Here is a 19,220-nt window from a genome sequence, read left to right as displayed (position 1 = left end):
GTTGTGTATGCTCTAGTATTATTTATTGGGTAGCACTATTATTTAAAAGCTTTATACAAATGTTAGCCAAATAAATAAATAACTGAAGAAACAGACCGCTCATCCTCTAGAGGGCAGCACGCCGCTACCGACACGGTTTAGCACCGCAGAGTGCCGTTGTCATAGAAATCTCAACAAAACAGGCCAGGAGCTCGTCAATTAGCCCTCCCTTAAAAAAAAGCAGATCTCGGCTTGATTTATGGAGGTGACTGGTAACAGCGATAGAAAAGTCACTGGTGTGTAGATTTCATGGCTCGGAGCAGCATATGTTTCGCAGAATGTCCCAAGAAAACAGGACTACCAAGAGAAGTAGTCAAGTGGCTGCAAACTCTGGACTTGGCATTTTATCCCAAAAATGTGCGCAGGTACAGAACCTATTTTGTGAATCACAAATACGAATAAAAGAAAAGAAGAAGAATATTTAAAAGAGGATATGTGTAATTTAAAAAATATATATATATATCTATTTTTACACGTCTATTTTCCTGCATATTGTTAGAAAAGTATTATGTTGTGTTTTTACTAACCTACTGTTAGCTAGCTAAATTGAATGTAGATACCATTTTTAGATACCATTTAATCTTTTTTCTAACTTAAAAAAACATGTAACTGCAGAATAAAAAAAAAGAAAAAAAAATCACATAAAACTAGGGTGACCAAGTGTCACGCTGTATCTAAGCCTGCACATTTTATATATGCACACGATGTCGCACTTTTTATTAGCTCCTGGACTCTTTCGACTGAAAAAAGGAGATCTGTGGATAACCTCTGAATCCCGAAGATCAGAACAGCAGCTGAACTGTTAGTTCAGCGGAATAGAGGAATAAATGAATGCACAATACATACATTCATGATATATATAAATCCACACACACACATACAGTACCCATTACGGCATTGATGTACCCCCTTAGCTGAATTCTACTGATACACATGAACTGGAAGTTAAATTCATACAGTTTGGTAAAGATAGGTTGTTGCAGTGCAATCTTAATTTCATTAGTTGGCTAACAGTGGTTTAGTGCTTCTGCAGCAATCATGGTAACCAGCATGAATGAGAAGGAAACTGAGTGGATGGGACTGTGCAGGCCAGACCTTATGAAGAAAAATGTCTCTTTGAAATTAAAAGGAGGTCATTCATCAGCTTGTAAGTTTTAAAGCATGAGGCTGTTTGAAAATTGTGTAAAAGAGCTGGCTTTGTCAAGCTAAGCGTGTCCAGTGTTGGATGGGCTTAGAGTTGAGCCAATTTAATTGAAGTTTGTCTGGCTATCATTATCTCAGGATTGTGGTGCGTGAGGTGAGTCCTCATAGTAATTCCAGAATATTTTAATTTGTTTAAAATTAAATTAAAGTGATATTTGGTGTCCCTGTATCAATACAATATCACCACACAAAATCTACCTCAATCTACCTCCCCCTCACACCCACCCACCCAATTTCCAGCACACTGTAAACTGTGTTTGTATCAATTTCCTAATTTATATACAGCATATCCAAATTCTGAACTACCATGTGGCCCATTTTCTTCCGTTTCCTCATTTAAACACAAACTTACAATGCATAAAATATGAAGCGAATAACCAACTTAAAAGGAGCAGGATTATGTGAGGTTGATTAAAAAAGAAGGAAAACGCAAGGATAACAATAAATCTGCTATGACAAGGAATAACCAAGTGCTAAGGCAAATTCCACTGGTAGAGCCAGTAAGTGCATATTGTTATTTCTGTATTTCATTTCCAGAGATTTTTCCAGCGGCTACCTTGTGGCACAGATATTTTCTCATTATTACCCCCGAGACTTTTCATTGCACTCATACGACAGAGGAACATCGCTTTCTGCCAAACAGTGGAACTGGAGCCAGATAGAGCGGGTGAGCAGAGCAAAATATTCAAGAATATAATGAGCCACGAAGAAATGCTTTTTTTATTCACTGCAGTTGGCATGTCACTGAAATGCATCTTCCAGCTACAGTTTGGTGTTTAAATAATACAAGTTCAAGTTTCTCTTACTTGTTGCAGGCTACTGCTACTGCAAGTGTCATAAATAAATGTTTTGGTTAATCTGCAATACACCAGGGGCACAGACACACAGACAGCATGGAGCTTTAAATGCATATGTTGAAGCAGGGCTGGACGTGGACTTAAATAGTTGGTACAGTTAAAAGCTAAACTTCAGCTATTAGCAATGGCTCGTGGTCAAAGTTCCTTCTTTATTATGTCCCTTCATCTATTTTCTCACCACGTCAATTTCATCTACCTCCATCTCCCCCTCACTTCTCCACAGCAGGCACTTGCAGCAACAGCGTGCTGTAACTGAAGATTGGTTACTAGTTGTTCCCGGTTCATGGTGGAGCAGCAGCCCCGACAGCTAACATGTTGGTTGTTCTTAATTTCTTTTTATTGTTTTCTTTCAGCTTTTCAGCTTCACCTTTTCACCACTTCTTCCACACAGCAAAGGGGATGGGCTGGTCACATTAAGAGATTGATTGGGCAATCCAGTGTCAGTATTGAAAATAAATGAATGGGCTGTTGTCAGTGCTTGTACAGCTGGTGCACAAAATGCCCAGTATGCCAGATTTACCAGTCCAACCCTGTGTTGAGGTCCCGCTGGGATGTGACATTTTCACTACCCACAGTGCCTGTGTTAACTGAATCGTAAAGTGGTTTCCTTCTCCATTCAAGTGTTTAAATATAATCTACAAAGTTTATTGATTCAGTCTTTAGAGAAGCGGAATCTGTACTTGAAGAAGGAGGCCATTGATGGAACAATCCATTGTAAACCAGGAGCAGCTGAGCTGTTGGTGCTGGAAGTTTACACTATTTTAACTAAAGGGAGGTATGTTGGCAGCTTTATATCTGATGTAATATTCATCTTTAAAAATAAATGTTTGCCTTTTTTGTATATGGAACTACAAATATGTGATGACACGTGTAACTATTAATGCTAATGATGATGAAAAGATCCAGAACAATACTATTGCAACTCTCACAAATATTTGTTTAGCAGTCAAAGCGATGTGACAAAGAATCATAACATATATTGTGTTTCCCTTTTAAGAGTCAGTGATGTAGAGGGCCCAGAGCCAGACTTCACCGATGAAGAATACCAGAACCTACTTCCCAGCCTGGCTCGCTCCACAGCTTCAAAAGCCATCAAGAACAACCTGACAGCAACAGAAATCAAGGCTGCGCCTGATATAAGCACAAACCAGAGGAAGGCACAAAACATCCTCCGCAGGCACCACGAGCACAAAGCTGCAGAGAGAATTCTCAACCCTGGTAGGTCATCCATGATTAAGTGGCATTGTATCTCATATTAAGATTCATAAATACAAAGAGCTAAATAGATTATCAGGAGGTGACATATTTCTCGCATATTGCAGTAGGGAAATGCTAATAACTGCATGATTTTCAGTACGGCCAGTTAAGAGTTTACAATCATTACTTTTTTTGTGTTGGAGACAAAATAAGAGAGCAGGGTCAAAACACATGCAAAGGGGAATAAATCAAATTTATTTGTGTAGAAATTTGCTTTTTTTGACAATGCCCTGTTTTGAGTACAGGACGTTTTAAAGTGAAGCCTAAGCGAAGTCCTTAGCTCCCCACAATCTTGTTCCACAAAGCCAGATGGATAAGTGCTCTGACACCTGTTCACCTGAAGGCAATGCCTTAAGTATGCACAAACTCTCTACTTTTGTTTATTTGTTTGTTTATTTTTGCAAAAGTGAGCTGAAGAGAAAATTGATTTTGTAAGAATGTTGAATGCACCAGTTGGCTGCAGTAAATTTGGGAGGTAAATATTGACACATGTCCTTCAGTGGTGGAATAGCTGGGTCTTGGTTGCTTGCAGTGGAAATGTATACCAGGAAACTGTTACATCCAGCTGTTGCCTGCACAGCAGCTGCTTTAAAAACACTGCTTATATACAAGTAGCTATTAAAGTTAATGGTTTTTTTTAAATTTAAGTATTTCTTTCTGTGATGCTGAATAACCTAATGCACAAAACAGAACTAATACACCAGTGTAATTGTAGCTGCACTTTTGACGGATGTGTTTCTGCTGTTCTAGAGCTGTGGTCTTCACCAGCATGGAGCAGAGCTTCTGTTTCCTTTAAGGAAATAAAGGTCCGTCAGCCAGCCAAACATTCATTGGTTAATTATTAAAGATACCGACTGAATAACTGCGCTGTCACTGTTTTATGTGTGAAATGATGAACTCATTTATTTTCAGTTATTCAAAACAAAGTCCTTCTCAAACTATTATACCTCACCAGTATTTACCTGACTGTAATTTGATGTGATTTGATTTGGATGATGCATGACGTAATTTCTTGTTATCGCTTATATAATGGTAAAAGGTCTCTACCATGATATATGCTGTGTCTGTTTCTGCCAGTAGGCGGCAGCATTACATCATACCATTATTTCTTAATGGCCTGTGCAGAGGAGCTGAAGGTGTACCATTTGCATTTTATAAATTTATGCAGTGGTTATACTGAGCTTATAGTGAGCTGCCTTACTGTTCACCATTGTGTTTCACCAGCATAACGAAATGTTATTTTAAAAATAACAGTTGATAATGAATGTTAGATATTACTGAATATTCGCATATTACAAAATTTTCAGACATCACAGCCTCACTGTCTCTCAATCAGTCTCTCATTTTGGGAGAAACCTGAAAAATGCTGATAAAATCTACTCTATGAAGAAATTAGCAGATTCCTTAATTGGTTTGCTAAACACCCAGTCACTGTGGCAGGAAGACATGAAAGCTTTTCCCTTTCATTTTTTTAAAATAAAAATAAATGCTCTTGGTTACAAAGCGTGTTTCAGCATTTTTATTGACTGGAGATTTCAATTTTAGAAATACAACGAGCTGAATCACTGTTTTTTCTTTCTTTCTTTTTTTTTTTTTATAAAAAACTGCTGTTAACTAAAGACCAAAGATGCTTTGGTCTTTTTTTTCCCCTCAATGTCAAAAAAAACCTCTGCCCATAGCAACATAAGTTGAATGTGCTGACACATCTTCATTTAGAGCTGCAACAAAACAAGCTGAACAGTCATGATTGTGCCTAGAAAATAAACACCATATGTTCAGTGTAATGACTCTATGTACCAGTACTCCCTGTATGCAAAAACTTGTCTAAAAGAACACTCTACTATACTGCTATGTTAATGACTTAATATTTCTACCATTACATGCACATTCCTATATTTTCAGTCATAAAGTATCATTTTGCTCAGGGATCTCCCAACAGCATCATACAGTCTATGCAAAATTCATTAACTTAATTCCATGGATAATGATTTTAATAGTCAAGCTTAAACTGGAGATAGAATAATATAATGTGAAATGTTTTCTCCACCCACCCAATATTAAATGTCCTATTATATCAATAGCTGGTGTTTCATTCTATACTTTTTCCCTTTTAAATAAGTTCCTTCATTTTGTGCACGTTATTGAGCGGTTTTGGTTTGTCATATTACATTTTTATTGAACTATTCTGTTTTATTTAAGCTGTTTTGTTATTGGTTTCCTTGAGTGTTTTTATCTGCTATAATTCAAGAATTTTCCAACCCTTGGGATGAATAAAGCTAAACTTGTGCTCACTCATTTGTGCTCACTACCGAATGACTGCTTTTTAATTTTTTATTTAAGTGGCTTTCCTGCCAGACAATGTAAAATTAAACACTGTCATTTCCTACACGTTGTACAGTGCTTAACAAATATATTAGACTTTGTCATAGAAAGAGAAAAAATAATGTTGTTAGGCAAATAGCAAACTGAATTCGTGATTTTTGTTTTTACCCAAATTTGACCCGGACTGCACTGAGAAGTCAGAAATGAATGAAGCATAATATTCAGTCACCAAAACAAATTTTTCGGTTCATGAATACAATTAAATAACTGTAATTTGGCATTTTAATGATAATGTATTAATCTGCTTCCCTTTTTTAAAATAAAAGAGTTAATTTGAAAATTCACAGATAACAGCAATAATTATATTGTAGCAAAATCTAATTTTGATTAAAGATTTTGCACATGTTGGTGGATTAACTATTACATAAAAATAAACAAAGATTTGGGTAATTACCAATAATGCTGTTTTAGGGCACTTGTGGCATAAACGTTAGATTGGGTGGTGGTTTTATAAATCTGAGTATTTGATATGTAAAATACCCAATGTACAGTACTTACAAGAGAGATCATTGGCATTAACTTCAACATCTAGCCATACTAGTCCTAAACAGAGAGTAACGCGTTACTGTAATCTGATTACTTTTTTCAAGTAACGAGTAAAGTAAGGGATTACTATTGCAAAAACGGTAATTAGATTACGTTACTTTCCCGTAGGAACGCTGCGTTACTGCGTTACTAAAATCGTGATTTTTTGCGAGAATGTCTCACGACCGTGATGTAAGCGAGTGCGCCGTTCGTGACAACAGCTGTGTGCAGATCAACAATGGATCACATATCGATTGTGGGAGAGAGCATGAGCGTGCAGCGTTTAAAGCATGGAAGTACTGACCTTACTTTAAGTTTGATTCCATAAAAAGTGACAAAAACATTAGCGTCCATCGTGCGTGGGAAGAAAACTTCTTTTTACAGCGAAAAAAACCCCTAAACTTCCAAGCAAGCACCGAGTGCGCAATGACGTAATGGGAAACTCACAGAGAAGCTCGCGGATTCTTCAACTGACTGCTGCGGCACACCTGCACCAGGGTAAACCTCCGCCTACCGTAGTCCTGCTTTACAGGTGAAAATAGAGCAACAGGACCGCTGAGTCTTTGACTGAGTGTAAACACAAAAAATATTTTATTTTATGTGCTGGAATGTGTAGAAAATAGGTTTAAATGTTAAACTAATTTATTCAAGTCAGAGAATGTTGCATATCATTAAATTTTTGCTTGATGCATAAAGTTAAAAGATTAAAACTGATAAAACAAGTTAAAAAAAAGATACTTTTCCATTTGATTACATTTTGTATGATGGATTATGTAGAAAAAGTAGAATTGGGCTGAAAGATCTATCGCTTTATCACCTCTTCAGGTTGTAAATCGTGTTTTTAAAAAGTAACTAAGTAATTAATTACTTTTGAAAATAAGTAATCAGTAAAGTAACGGGATTACTTTTTTGGGGAAGTAATCAGTAATTATTTACTGATTACTTTTTTCAAGTAACTTGACCAACACTGGTCCTAAATACTTTGTTTTTCCTCTTAGTATATTATAACCAGTCTAAGTTTTTAGTTATAAGTAATACATCCATGACATGGTTGCTGCTGTCGAAGCACGCCGGCTTCACCCGATTCTTTAGATGGCAAGAAGTCAGTCGGAGACGTGAAGTCCAACTTCAACTCTTTATTCAGCAAAGCATATGCATATGGAGATCACACACATCAAACTCTAAGCTGCACAGAGTATGTTCTAAAGTATGATTTAGAGAATGATTTGATGTATGATCTAAGGCATTTCTTCAATAAAGCTATTTTATACCTTTTCATTACACCCCTCCTTGCCAACAGGGAGCAGTCCCCCAGTCAGCCAATCACAACATGTTTATCACTGTCATCCCACCCACATGGCAGTGGAAATTCAGTTGTGCCCTGCACCCTAGTTCTTAACCTTTATTTTTCAACACGTCTCATTTGCTTTATGGTTTTTATCTTTAATTTTAACACTTGTTTCGTGCTCTTCTGTTTCCACTGGCCTACACATAGTTTCACATCCCCAATGTCTAGCAGTTTTTAACTTTTGAGCAACAACATCTATCTTGCACCATGATTGACAAAATAAACCCTTTCCACTGCCCAAACATCATCCACTCCTCCAGAGGATTGTTCACCCCTGAATGTTCATGCATTTCCTTGGATAATGTTCTCAGTCCCTCTCTGGTCACAGGGGCCGTGTTGTCTGGAATGAATGTGCAGCACATGTCTCCAAACATCCCACAGACACCCCCTTTTTCAGCCAACAGCATATCAAGGGCCATCCTATTTTGTACAGCCATCAGAGAGCTAGGAGCCACCTGCTCAGCTAATCCCTCAATTGCATCCGTAGTCAAATTGGCAAGCCTTAACATTAACATTGTAATGGACATAGTTAATCTTATCCACATTTTTAGTTGGTGTGGCTGTAAAGAAAGCTGAAAGGACTGGTATGTTTTCAAAACCTGATGCTACCTGGTATTTATTAGGGACCCCTCTGGGCCCTCCTAAAGCGTCTATATAAGTGGCTGACCCTAAAGTTGGGTCTAAATTCCCCAATGACCTACATGCTAGCACATGGTGTCTACGCCTCTGCGTCAGCGTACCAGCATTAGTGGTCCCCACCTTAACCAGTCTATCCTAGTTAAGGTGAGAAACTGGTGTAATAACACATTACACCAGTTTCTCACTGTGATCTTTGCATTGTCAACAACACGATGTCATAATAACACACTGCTAGTACATACACACAGAAAAGTGGCAACTAAAAGATCTGCATGGGTCAGAAGCTCATGCGAAACTAGGATGTCGCCTTCATCCTCTCCTCCTCCTGTAAAAACATAGATCCCTCCTTTCCACCCTGGCTGGGTGGAGTAAATAGCCTGTATTTGCATCGCACTTTACTTAGTCCCTAAGGACCCCAAAATGCTTTACACTACATCCAGTCATCCACCCATTCACACACTGGTGATGGCAAGCTACATTGTAGCCACAGCTGCCCTGGGGCGCACTGACAGAGGCGAGGCTCCCGGACACTGACACCACCGGGCCCTCTGACCACCAACAGTAGGCAACGGGTGAAGTGTCTTGCCCAAGGACACAACGACTGAGACTGTCTGAGCCGGGGCTCGAACCAGCAACCTTCCGATTACAAAACAAACTGCCAACTCTTGAGCCACGATCGATCGCGAGTAGGTGCAATCTTGGGTGTCAGTGGCAAGTCAGTCAAACTTTTGTCCCCATTGTCAGTCCAGTCAGTCCCCTCATGTTCATTGCTTTTGCTGAGAGTGGAGCCTCCCGCTCCACATACTTAAATCTCCAGTGCCAGCAATATGTCGTCATTTCAAAAAAAGAAATAAGAATTCTTTATGATTTTGGCATGGATTAATTTACTGAATCCTTTTAGACAGAAGGACTTATTGTCTGAATATGTCCCTCATAGGTGACTTTTGATGTCTGATCTAAAGGAGTTCCTCAATAAAGCTATTTTATACCTTTTCACTGCTCAGAAAATATATGAACCTTAGCAAAACACTGTTTTTTGTGTTTATTTTTTATCACAAATGTTATTTTTTCTGGTGCCAAATCTATTCAGATTCACACAGATTAAGATCGCTTTGATGGTCCCAAATCGCCAAGCTCTCAGAGATGCTCACTGTGAAGTACAGCTGAGCTGTAAAGCTAGTGAAAAATAGATGACAGGATGATAAGTGTTTCTGGCTGACTGCCTAGCTTCTCATGTTGTCCAAGAGCCTAGGCTTTTAATAGAGATAGGACAATGGTGTACTGATAGGATCTCCATAGCCTCAACAGACCATTAGCTGCAGATGACCATTAGATTTCTTTTTGCTGTAACAATACATGTGATTTTAATCAGACTGCTGAGCAGCATGGGTCAAGTGCAGTAACAGTTCAAAACAAAGAAACAAAATAATCTATTAAACTGTTTAGGAGCGTTCTGGTGGATGAGTTCTGTAACTTTCTGCTGCTGAGCTGATCTAAATGGGGACTTCATAAGGAACAGAGAACCTTTGAGCTCAGAAAATCTGACTGTGCCTCCACAAAAGATGTGATAATGAATGTTTGCTGTGTTTAGACTACAATGTCCCAAAAATGAACTACTACATGTGCATGGGCGGGGGGCACTGAAGCTAACATTTAAATCATCTATGCCACTTCAGCTTGATGATGGTGTATGATTATGGATCATGTCATTTTCTACTTTCATAAAGGATGATCCAGTGTCCTATGTTAAAGGAGGTATTAAAGGAAGCACTGGAGCGCCATTTCTTAATATTTACAGAATTGGATGAGCTTGTTATCACTGCAGAGCAGATACTACTGGAACATGAAATCTAGCAAGAGCGAAGTTCACTGGAAATGGGAGAAGCCTGAAACAAACTTTAAAGATAAAAAATTACAGCATGAAAACTATAGACATAGTCCATGAGTGTCTGCGGACTACCTTTGAGCTACACCCACTCAAAGCATAAAACAAGCATCAGTCAAAGCTCAGATTTGAGAAAGATAAAGGAGGCTTTTATCTAATGGTTGCAAAACACCAGACCATCCATTCAGCCCTTTCACTGGTTCTTAAGCAAACGTACTTTGTAAACACAGAAAAGGCATATACTGTATCCCTTGGGATGCCCTTTGAGAGGTGCATTGCTGCTATGGGCCACCAGATCCCTGTAAGTGTTTGACTCTGCCAGTTAATGTGGACTGTACCACTGATTATGTCCATAACGTTTATGGACACAATCTGTGGGTTCAGCCAGGGTTTGGGAGATGAGTTGTTGTCTCATTAGGAGGAGATCAAGCATCTTGGAGTTGTATTCAAAAGTGTGGGAAGAACGCAGTCTACGGTGATAAAATAAATATACCAGTGTGTTGTGGCAAAAACAGAGAGCTGAGCCAAAAGGCAAAGGTGAGGATTTAACCTGTGGGTAGTGAACATACGAATGAGACTGCAGATGCAAATGGCAGAAATTGTCAGGAGCCAATTAAGGTAGTCTAGGGATCAACATTATGTTGTCTTTGTTTGCTTGGAATACCTCAGGGACGCTTTGGAAGAGCTTGCAGAGCCAGGGAGTGGAAGGTCTGCACAACTCTACTCCTGTTCCCACTGCTTGGAAGAAAATAAATGCTTGGATGGATGAGTGAAAATATGACATTTAAGCGAACTCCACATCTATGATAGTACGTATCATTGTCTGCAATTGTTCAACCTCTTTCTGTAACTGTTAATGGTTGGTAAAGCCTCCATCCCTTCCTCACTCAGTAGAGCTGAAAGAATGACCTCCTTAATTTTTCAGTGTCTTTTGATTTTCCTCAGCTTGACTAGGCGTGAACACACATCAGCACTTAAGATGGAGAGCACTGTCGCCTGTTGATTTCTGCAGACACTGGCAGACAACCACTGAAATTTAGATTTTCAGTCAGAGCCTCATATTCAGAGGCATTTGTTTATATTAAAAGATCTAAAGTACTAGATACGACTGGTGATATAATATAAATGCCAAATAATAATCGTACTTTAACTACAGGTATTTTCCTTTTTAAAGTTAGATAGGCTACTTTACATTTAAAAGAAAAAAACACCAGCCAGGGTTACAGGGTAATATGTGAATTCTACATCGACTTCTACATCCAGCTTCTCCTACTCAACAATATCTAAGGCCTGGTTGCTATGGCAACAAGCAAGCCCATTCTGGAGAACAACCAGGATGCATTAATAAGCTTAGAGTGAGATTCTTTTCCTCCTTCTGTTGGTCATAAGTGCATGCAGGGGATTTAAAGACTTTTCTGCATGTGTAAAATATGTAAGAAAACAAAATTAGGATAACATACTTTTGAATTCAAATACAAAATGCATTGCATCTGTGACTGGAATCAAAGATGTCAGATAAATAATCTTACAAAGCATTTCTCCTTAAAATGCCCTAAGAAAGTGTTTCACCATCTGCTGATTTTTCCTATCAGCGTTATGGCACCCAGTGTGAAGGAATCTCTTGTGCCGACGGGATGCAGCGGGAGGAGGGAGGTCAGCGCCTCAGGGGGGCTCCACTAACCAGTGGAGATTTATAAGCTACGGATTTCCCCAGAAAAAAGCCCTCCCCCACAGCAAATCTCCCACCCTTAGCCACAGTAGGTTAGTGTGTGGCTATGTTATCCAGGCCAAGGGTGGGGCATTTTGTGTGTCTGTATGCTGGAATGGACACCAATGTGTTAAAAAATTAATTTAAAAAAATTTAGTATATTTTTGTTCTTACAGTATTAATTGTATTTGTATGGCTCAAATGCTATTCAAATGTTTTTATGGACTTTCAGTTTAACCATGTATTAGTCACTGAAGTTCCTGACTTCACAAAACCAGGAGACAAAACTCAAGTTCAACATAGACATACTTTCTATGCAAAGTGCAAACAATATCTCTTAAATGTTCAAATATTTTTCATTAAACTGGAATGCAAATCACTTTAAAGCTCTTCAAATAACATGAACAACCAATATTTATAAGCAGGCATTATACAAAGTTAAGAGCTGGATTAAAAAAATGTTGAGTGGTTGAAAAACCGTGCTCAGAGTATACGCAATGACCTGATTCAGAAAAGCAAACACATTTCAGCAACTTCCCCTTGTTGAGCTAAGCAGATAATAGTGGTGCTTACATTTAGGATTAGTAAGTGTGGGAAGAAACTAGTGAGAATGCACAATGACATGTTTGTCTTTGACTGTGTTGGACACATACTGAGAATGTACATATTATATCTAGTGCTTAAACCTCTGTAAAAGCTATTTACTTAATTAGAGATTCTAAACTCCTTAATAAGGACAATGTCCAATGTTCAAATCCACCGGGGCCTCTCTATGTGGACTTCCATGTTCTCCCTGTGCCTCTGTGGGTTTTCTCCAAGTAATCTAGCTTCCTCCCAAAGAAATGCATGAAGGTTAACTGGTGATTCTAAATAAGCTGTAGGTGTTAATGGTTCTCTTTCCCTTTGTGTTAGCCCCAATAGTCTGGCAACCTATCCACGGTGCACCCTGCCTCTTTCCCTGTGACATCTGGGATGGGCTCCAACCCCTCCCTATGGCCCTGAATTGGATAAGCAGAAGAAAATGGATGAATGGATATTCACCAGATACAAATGACTATTTAAGACTATATCGTGTGCACAAAATAAAAAAAAGGGAGCAGCCCCTAAGGAGATGGAAAAGGGAGAAAGTGGTTGAAATTGTCTCTTGATCTCATGATAAAGCAAGATGTGTAGAATCTACATATGCACAGCAGAGCTTTAAACAATATGCTACTGAGCATTCACCTGATAATATAAGCAGGCAAGCAAGCAATTTTACGAGCCCTGTGTAGACATAACAGGAATTCTTGGGCCATATATCCATATCTGCTATCTGGACATTCTGGAATTTCTGCACAATATTTCAAAATAATGCATCTGACACTTATTGAGGTATTAAAAGTCTGGACTGAAAGGTTGGATTCTTACTACAGACATCACCATCCGTTGATCCATGCTGCCAGAAAAGCTAATAAACATTTAATGCTAATTTGAATTACAAAGCGGTACTCAGTGGTATGGTAATTTTTGACACACCAGTTGGTTAGACAACAAACTAAAGTAGGCTAATTGAATAATTCAATGAATGTTACATTAAGCAATGAAACATTAATAAAGCATTATATAGAATCATTAATAAATGATCACATTACCATAATTACCATAAAAACTTTATCTTGCTTTTCTTCTGAAAGGCCTATGAGTGAAGCTTTTGGCATTCCTGGTATTACAGCAGGCACAAATAAGATAACGGATGACTAAAAGTGATTTCTAGCAAGTTAATTTGCTGAACTTCCATCCGATTAATATTTTGCAGTCTATTTAAGCTAGCGTGCTTACTTGAATCACTCTTACAACCCTCACTTACCTCCTTCGCTATTGCCTCTCAGGTCTTGGCTGCAGCAGAAGCTTCCTTTCCCCATAGGGATCATTAAAGTTTCATCTAATCCACCTGTCTGATCATCCATCCATTCACCCATCTGTCCATACTTTGTCAAGTCAGGTTTTATTTATACAGCATATTTCACTCAACAGCAGTTTAAAATACCAATTTCCAATTCCAATTACCTTGTGTCCTGTCCATGATCTAGGTATGTATTTGCATAATTATTTAGCAGTTTTCATCAGTGTGTGAGCTGTTTGTCTGCAGCTCTAGACATATAGTGCCATTTAGAATTCAAGAATCCAATGACAACGCCTTGGTGATTGTATAACTTAATCTGTAAGACTAATAAGATTAGGAGAATCCCATTTCGAAATCAGATGTACCCCCTCACTTATTTAATGAGAGGTTGTGCTAATATAGAGCAGCCGCAGCCTCGCATGGGAAGGGGGGTTGGTGGGTGATGGGCTTAACCATTCTGTCTGAGAGGGGGTGTTGTTTAGGGAGGGTGAGACAAGGAATAGTCACCAACACTCATGAACACAACTGTCTAGACAACACAGTGAAAAGATCTTGATTCTGGCTTAGGTTCTACCACCGTTGCTGCTTTTAGTGTTTTAATCCAACATTTTCCACACACCTCCCTTTTTCAAATGCATGGCTCTTTGTCACACATGCGCTTTCCTTCAAACCACAGAGACCACCCTCAGCTCAAGCCAGCCCTGCTACTCCTCTCCTCCTCCTCCTCCTCCACCAGGGACCAAGGAGGCGTTCTGCACTTGCCACAGCGGTTTGCAATGGACAGTACCACAAAGGCTAAGTGATCCTTTGCATCGCCCAGTCACTTGACAGAAACCACACCTGACAGCCAATCTAAGTGTTCAGAGAGAGAGAGAGAGAAAGAGAGAGAGAGAAAGTGAGTATAGAGAAAGAAAGGGGAACTGATGTGTGGATTACTCCTTAAATAAATACGATCTTAAACCTACACAGGACATTTATTTACTAATCGATAGCTACTTAAAAAAGAAGAAAAAGCAAAATGGAAGAAGACATGGATGAGGGGCAGACCCAGAAAGGTAAGAAAGTAAATCTTTGCATGTTCTGATGAATTCATTTATGTATGTTTGCTTTTGTCAGTGTCAGTAGTGTCTTTGCAGAGACAACTGCACAAATGTAAGCCATACCCTCTTTGAATAAAAGAGCATCTGTTTGTGGGAATTCTTTTGTCCACTGAGTATCAGCACTCCACTGAAAAGTGCACGTCTGTATGTGCTGTCTGGGTAGTCACAGGGGTGTGAACTGCTACAGCAAGGGCTGGACTGCCTTTGTTTGCTTGATGTGTCTTTCATGCTTGTCGTGATGACAGAGAGAAACACGAAGAGCATGGAACCAAACTGAACTACCATTATTACTAGTCTTTAAACCAGCAGCTTTCAGGTTCTGTCCTTTGTGTCGGAAAAACCGAGGTGCTGTATGATGCAGCAGTGCTTTGCAATATTCACTGTGCATTTGTTGCAGGAGGAGTTTTTAGGGGTTCTTTTTTCATTCACTTAGGAGGGGCAGTGTATGCTTTGTGCAGAGCTGAATTGCTATTTATACTTCACACCTCCGCATCTTGTTTCTCTGCATGAATGATTCAGTATATGGTTGCAACAGTATAAAGCAAGTGTATTTTCTCATCAGTGGATTGGAAAAAGATATTTTTTGTTAAAGAATGACACAATACCAAAGGTAAAGAGGATGCTGTTCTCATGTAGAAAACACGTTTTTATTTCACCTCCCTTGCCTCCTTCTCTCTCAGATTTATTGTGTCAGGCATATGTTTGTGTTGCCTCCTGTCGCTCTTCCCTGCAACTTAGCACTACTTACAGGCACACACACGAACTGAAACAGTTGCCATGGCGCTGGCAAAGTCATTATCTACTCCCTCTTCACCCACTCCTGTTGATGACTTTTCAGAAGCACAGGAATAGTTTGCTGTGTCTAAGAATGTGGGAGGAAGAGAGACAAGAAGAGGCGCATATGTAGAGTCAGAAATGATTGCAGCACAGAGTGAAAAAGAAAATGAGAAGCTTGGGAGAATATAGTGAGCTTAATCAAACTGCTTGACTAAGCAGCGTAGTAGGAGAAGTTCTAGAAAACCTATAGATTTTGATCAAACAACCTTTAGTGGCGTCCCTATGGGCAATTTTTGGATGACAGTTCGATAATAAAGCCATCTGTCAGATCCATTAATTTGGGCAGAATATTAATGTAATTATTTAGCACGTACTCATATAAAGCAAGCTCTGCAAGCTCATTTTTCTTGAACAAAAGCTTATTAAAACCAAATTGACTGTTAATAACCTGTTACAGCAGAGGCTCTGCTTTGACATATGCAACCTGCTTCTCACACTAGGGTGCTTTTATGAATCACTGCCCATGTGTCAACACAAGCAAGCATTTGATTTCTCCCCTTGAACTTGAAAAAAAACTAAAATCATCACGCGAATATGAGGAAATAAGCCGTGTGTTGTTTTATACAGTAAACTAAAGGCTGAAGCTCTTGGAAAGTGACCAATACACACCAACCAGCTAACCAGCTAATGTTTGTTTTTAGCCCGACGCCTTCTATCATAAGTCCGCTCTAGACAACACTGAGAACTACTGAACTGGTTTCCACAGTAGTTAAGATTGCGCAGCTTCTCCAGCATATCATCAGGCAGTTTGGTTGTTGGAATAATTTCCATGTTGTACCTTCCAATGACAAAACTGAACAATTATTCTGTAGACCATGTGTAGCAGAAATCATAGAAATTTGTGCATAAAAAGACACTGCCTGGGATCCTGAGTGGCTCGATGTCGAAACATACAGCCTTTTTCGTAAATCATAGGCTATTATTATTTAACCATTAAAAAACAAATAACACAAGAAAATACACCCTGGTCCTGTTAGTTAGTATTGTGTTTGAAAGGTTATAGCTTAGACTTTCCTTTTGAATGAAAAATCAATAGTGTCACTATTTTAAGTATTTCAAGTCACGTTTATCACCATGCGCCAAGATGGTGGTTCTGGAGACCAAGTATTATGCAACGCAATTTACATATGTTGGTTACCTAAATTATTGTATCGTTTATTAAATTATTGATTTGACAGCCCCTCTATAGTTTGTGAAGACAAAAGATAATTGCAATGACTCCTCTGATGATGGTCATGTTTTCGCCCATGTCACTTTGATTTTTCTGGAGAAATATGTAATAGTTTGTAATAATCATTGATCAGTTTTGACCAAAAACTCACAATCTAACCTTAATTGCAAAAAGTGGGATAAATCATAGAAAAGATTAAATACATACAGTTTACACTGTTAAGGAAAACATAATAACTTGACAGGCCTCTGTCTACAGCAAGCTTCTACCCAATAAATGTGCAGAAATTGGTAAGACTGGACATCTAGAAACACCAACATTTTAAAAGCTTCTCATTTTGCGTAACGCTGATGTAGAAGCAGAGCCCCCACAGTTGGTGATGTGCATTTTATCATCGTTTACATATGTATATTAAAGCACAATTCTTTATCATTTTGCTGATGAAGACATCATCCAAGCTAGCAAACGGACTGTAGATAAATTGGTACTTCCAGCTCAAAGGGGTGCAGGTGTCACTGAGTGCACTCACAGCATCCTAATGCCCTTCTGTCTTCCTCTTCTGAGGTTGCAAATCTCAGATTATGAGTCAGATGCACCAGGTGGGCACTGTTCACTTCAGCTGCTAGCCAAATGTATGAGCGCACTCTATGTACCAAAGTGGCCATTAGCAGCAGGGAGCAGTCCAGCGCCCTTCTGTTGAAAAAGCAGGTTTAGACCAGTAGGAACACACGGCTAAATATGCTAAAAGTTCTGGAAATGACCATATGGTGGGCAATACTGTGGATAAATAAACCAAACATGATTCTGCAGGTCATTTACACTTGATGTACTAACTGTTGCTGAATGGAAAAACTGAGAAAGGCACACCTGTTAGCATTTCCTGAGCCAAGAATCTACTCTGCAAGGTAGCGTTTGTCCTTCTGTTTGATTAGCATGTGGTTGCATGTTGAGCATCTCATTTTTGTCCGTCTACAATCATGTCAGTAACATCGTGTGACCGTAATACACAATGGAAAAATTGTGTTGTAGTTTTAAAGGTTCACCGAGTTTCATGCACTTTGAATTTGCAGTTGACTTGATAAATGCCAAATCGGCATTAAGCTAAAGGCAAGGAGATGCTGCTTTGAACATAGTTGCTGTGGTCAGACAAATGGTTTTCCACTACATAAAAACCACATTTGTTTGGGTTTTCTTGTTTATTTTTACCAAATATGATAAGAAATAAATTATTTAGAAGATATTATTCACTTGCAGCACATTCATGAGTATATTACTTCATGTATAAGTAGCAGCCTATCTAAGAGCTCCTATGTCCTCCTCTACTGCCCCTTATTGTTTTGAAGCCTGCCCCAGCCCAGGTCAAGAGAGTTCCACCAATTGTTCTAGTAATTATTTCTGGAGCAGCTAAAAACCTTATGTGGGGTCTCTTATTGTTTTGAGCAATGACACAATGGTATAGATATAGGCATAGGGAAAGAGGTGTTGAAAATTACTTGCATTGAGATTGATGATAAACACTAGCTCACTGTAATGATAATATCTTAAAATGATAATATGATATTGTTGTCACTCAACATGATTGTGTCTTGTGAGTTGTGTTAGCTTATGTAATTTAAATGTTACTTAAAATTTCGGTCATTCAGGGTAAAGTGTGTCGGGAAACTGTTATTGAGTAAAAATTGAAGTACTAATATGCAGTATGAAGTACTCCACTGTTGTTGGACTCTGCAGACATGCTCTCATTATGGTCTATTGTTTTGGAGCTGTGCTTCAAATCCCTGCATTCTTTGGTTTTGGCTGCTTATAAGGTTGGCAATCAGGAAAATTAAACTCATTCCACCCTGTGAAATGGAAATACCTGCATGGTTAAAATGCATAAACCTAAAGTCAAAAACCTTGTTTCTTTTGCTGTGTTTTTGACTTTTGCCCCCTAGTTCCTGGAGTGAACTTGGCTTAGACAAAAGACACGTCTACAGTCACGCAGTCCTGTTTAGACTCTTCCATCTCTCTGTGAAAAAGGAAGAGAGGAAATCAGTAGCTGAGCTTTCAGGCCTGGTGTGGAACAACCTTTTAGCCCTGAAGGGGTTTTATGTGTAATGTGTCTCGTTCACTATTGTCCCACTGAATTTGTTGACATACAGTAAGTGGGTCACGGCTCTCAAGTACCCGGTCTATTCTCAGATTTTGCGCTGTGGTTGTTATGGCAACCATGCTGGTTGATTAAACATGCGCAGAGGAGATGGGGGCACACAGGAGCTGAAAAAAAACCTGCTCACTGCAGGGGAAGGGGGGTGGGGTGCATTAAAGGAACAAGGAAAGCAACGAGACGCATGCACGCCCATTACACTCAGGCTGACACAGGCACACCATCCCCCCACTGAGATCTC

At 39.1% G+C, this 19,220-nt stretch overlaps 2 protein-coding genes across 5 annotated transcripts in view; both read left to right on the top strand.

Annotated features, from left to right (window-relative positions):
- The first annotated feature begins 128 nt into the window (after positions 1-128).
- On the top strand, positions 129-14,631 carry spata4 (spermatogenesis associated 4). Of its 4 annotated transcripts, none has more exons than XM_085469127.1 (6): positions 129-404; positions 1,780-1,909; positions 2,756-2,874; positions 3,097-3,317; positions 10,805-10,944; positions 14,402-14,631. In XM_085469127.1, the coding sequence occupies exons 1-5, from the start codon at positions 289-291 to the stop codon at positions 10,906-10,908; spliced, it is 690 nt and encodes a 229-aa protein (XP_085325253.1). In that variant the 5' UTR covers positions 129-288; the 3' UTR covers positions 10,909-10,944; positions 14,402-14,631. The 4 variants fall into 4 exon arrangements, with proteins under 4 accessions (XP_085325253.1, XP_085325262.1, XP_085325271.1 ...); XM_085469136.1 differs by lacking the exon at positions 14,402-14,631 and adding an exon at positions 12,756-12,805; XM_085469145.1 differs by lacking the exons at positions 10,805-10,944; positions 14,402-14,631 and adding an exon at positions 4,107-4,218 and having other exon boundaries at positions 132-404.
- The window catches only part of gpm6aa (glycoprotein M6Aa), a 19,728-nt gene continuing 14,979 nt past the window's right edge, over positions 14,472-19,220 (top strand). The window contains exon 1 of the mRNA XM_085469114.1: positions 14,472-14,780. Within this exon, the coding sequence (XP_085325240.1) occupies positions 14,744-14,780 (37 nt within the window). The 5' untranslated portion in view covers positions 14,472-14,743. The remainder of the gene's footprint in view (positions 14,781-19,220) is intronic.

This window comes from Copadichromis virginalis, linkage group LG2 (genome assembly GCF_057382275.1).
Source record: "Copadichromis virginalis isolate Kocher_CV1m ecotype Utaka linkage group LG2, C_Virginalis_male_GT1.1, whole genome shotgun sequence".
In the NCBI taxonomy this organism is placed as follows: Eukaryota; Metazoa; Chordata; class Actinopteri; order Cichliformes; family Cichlidae; genus Copadichromis; species Copadichromis virginalis.
The sequence above is the reverse complement of the archived record's forward strand: the minus strand, read 5'-3'. Positions and strand labels throughout refer to the sequence as shown.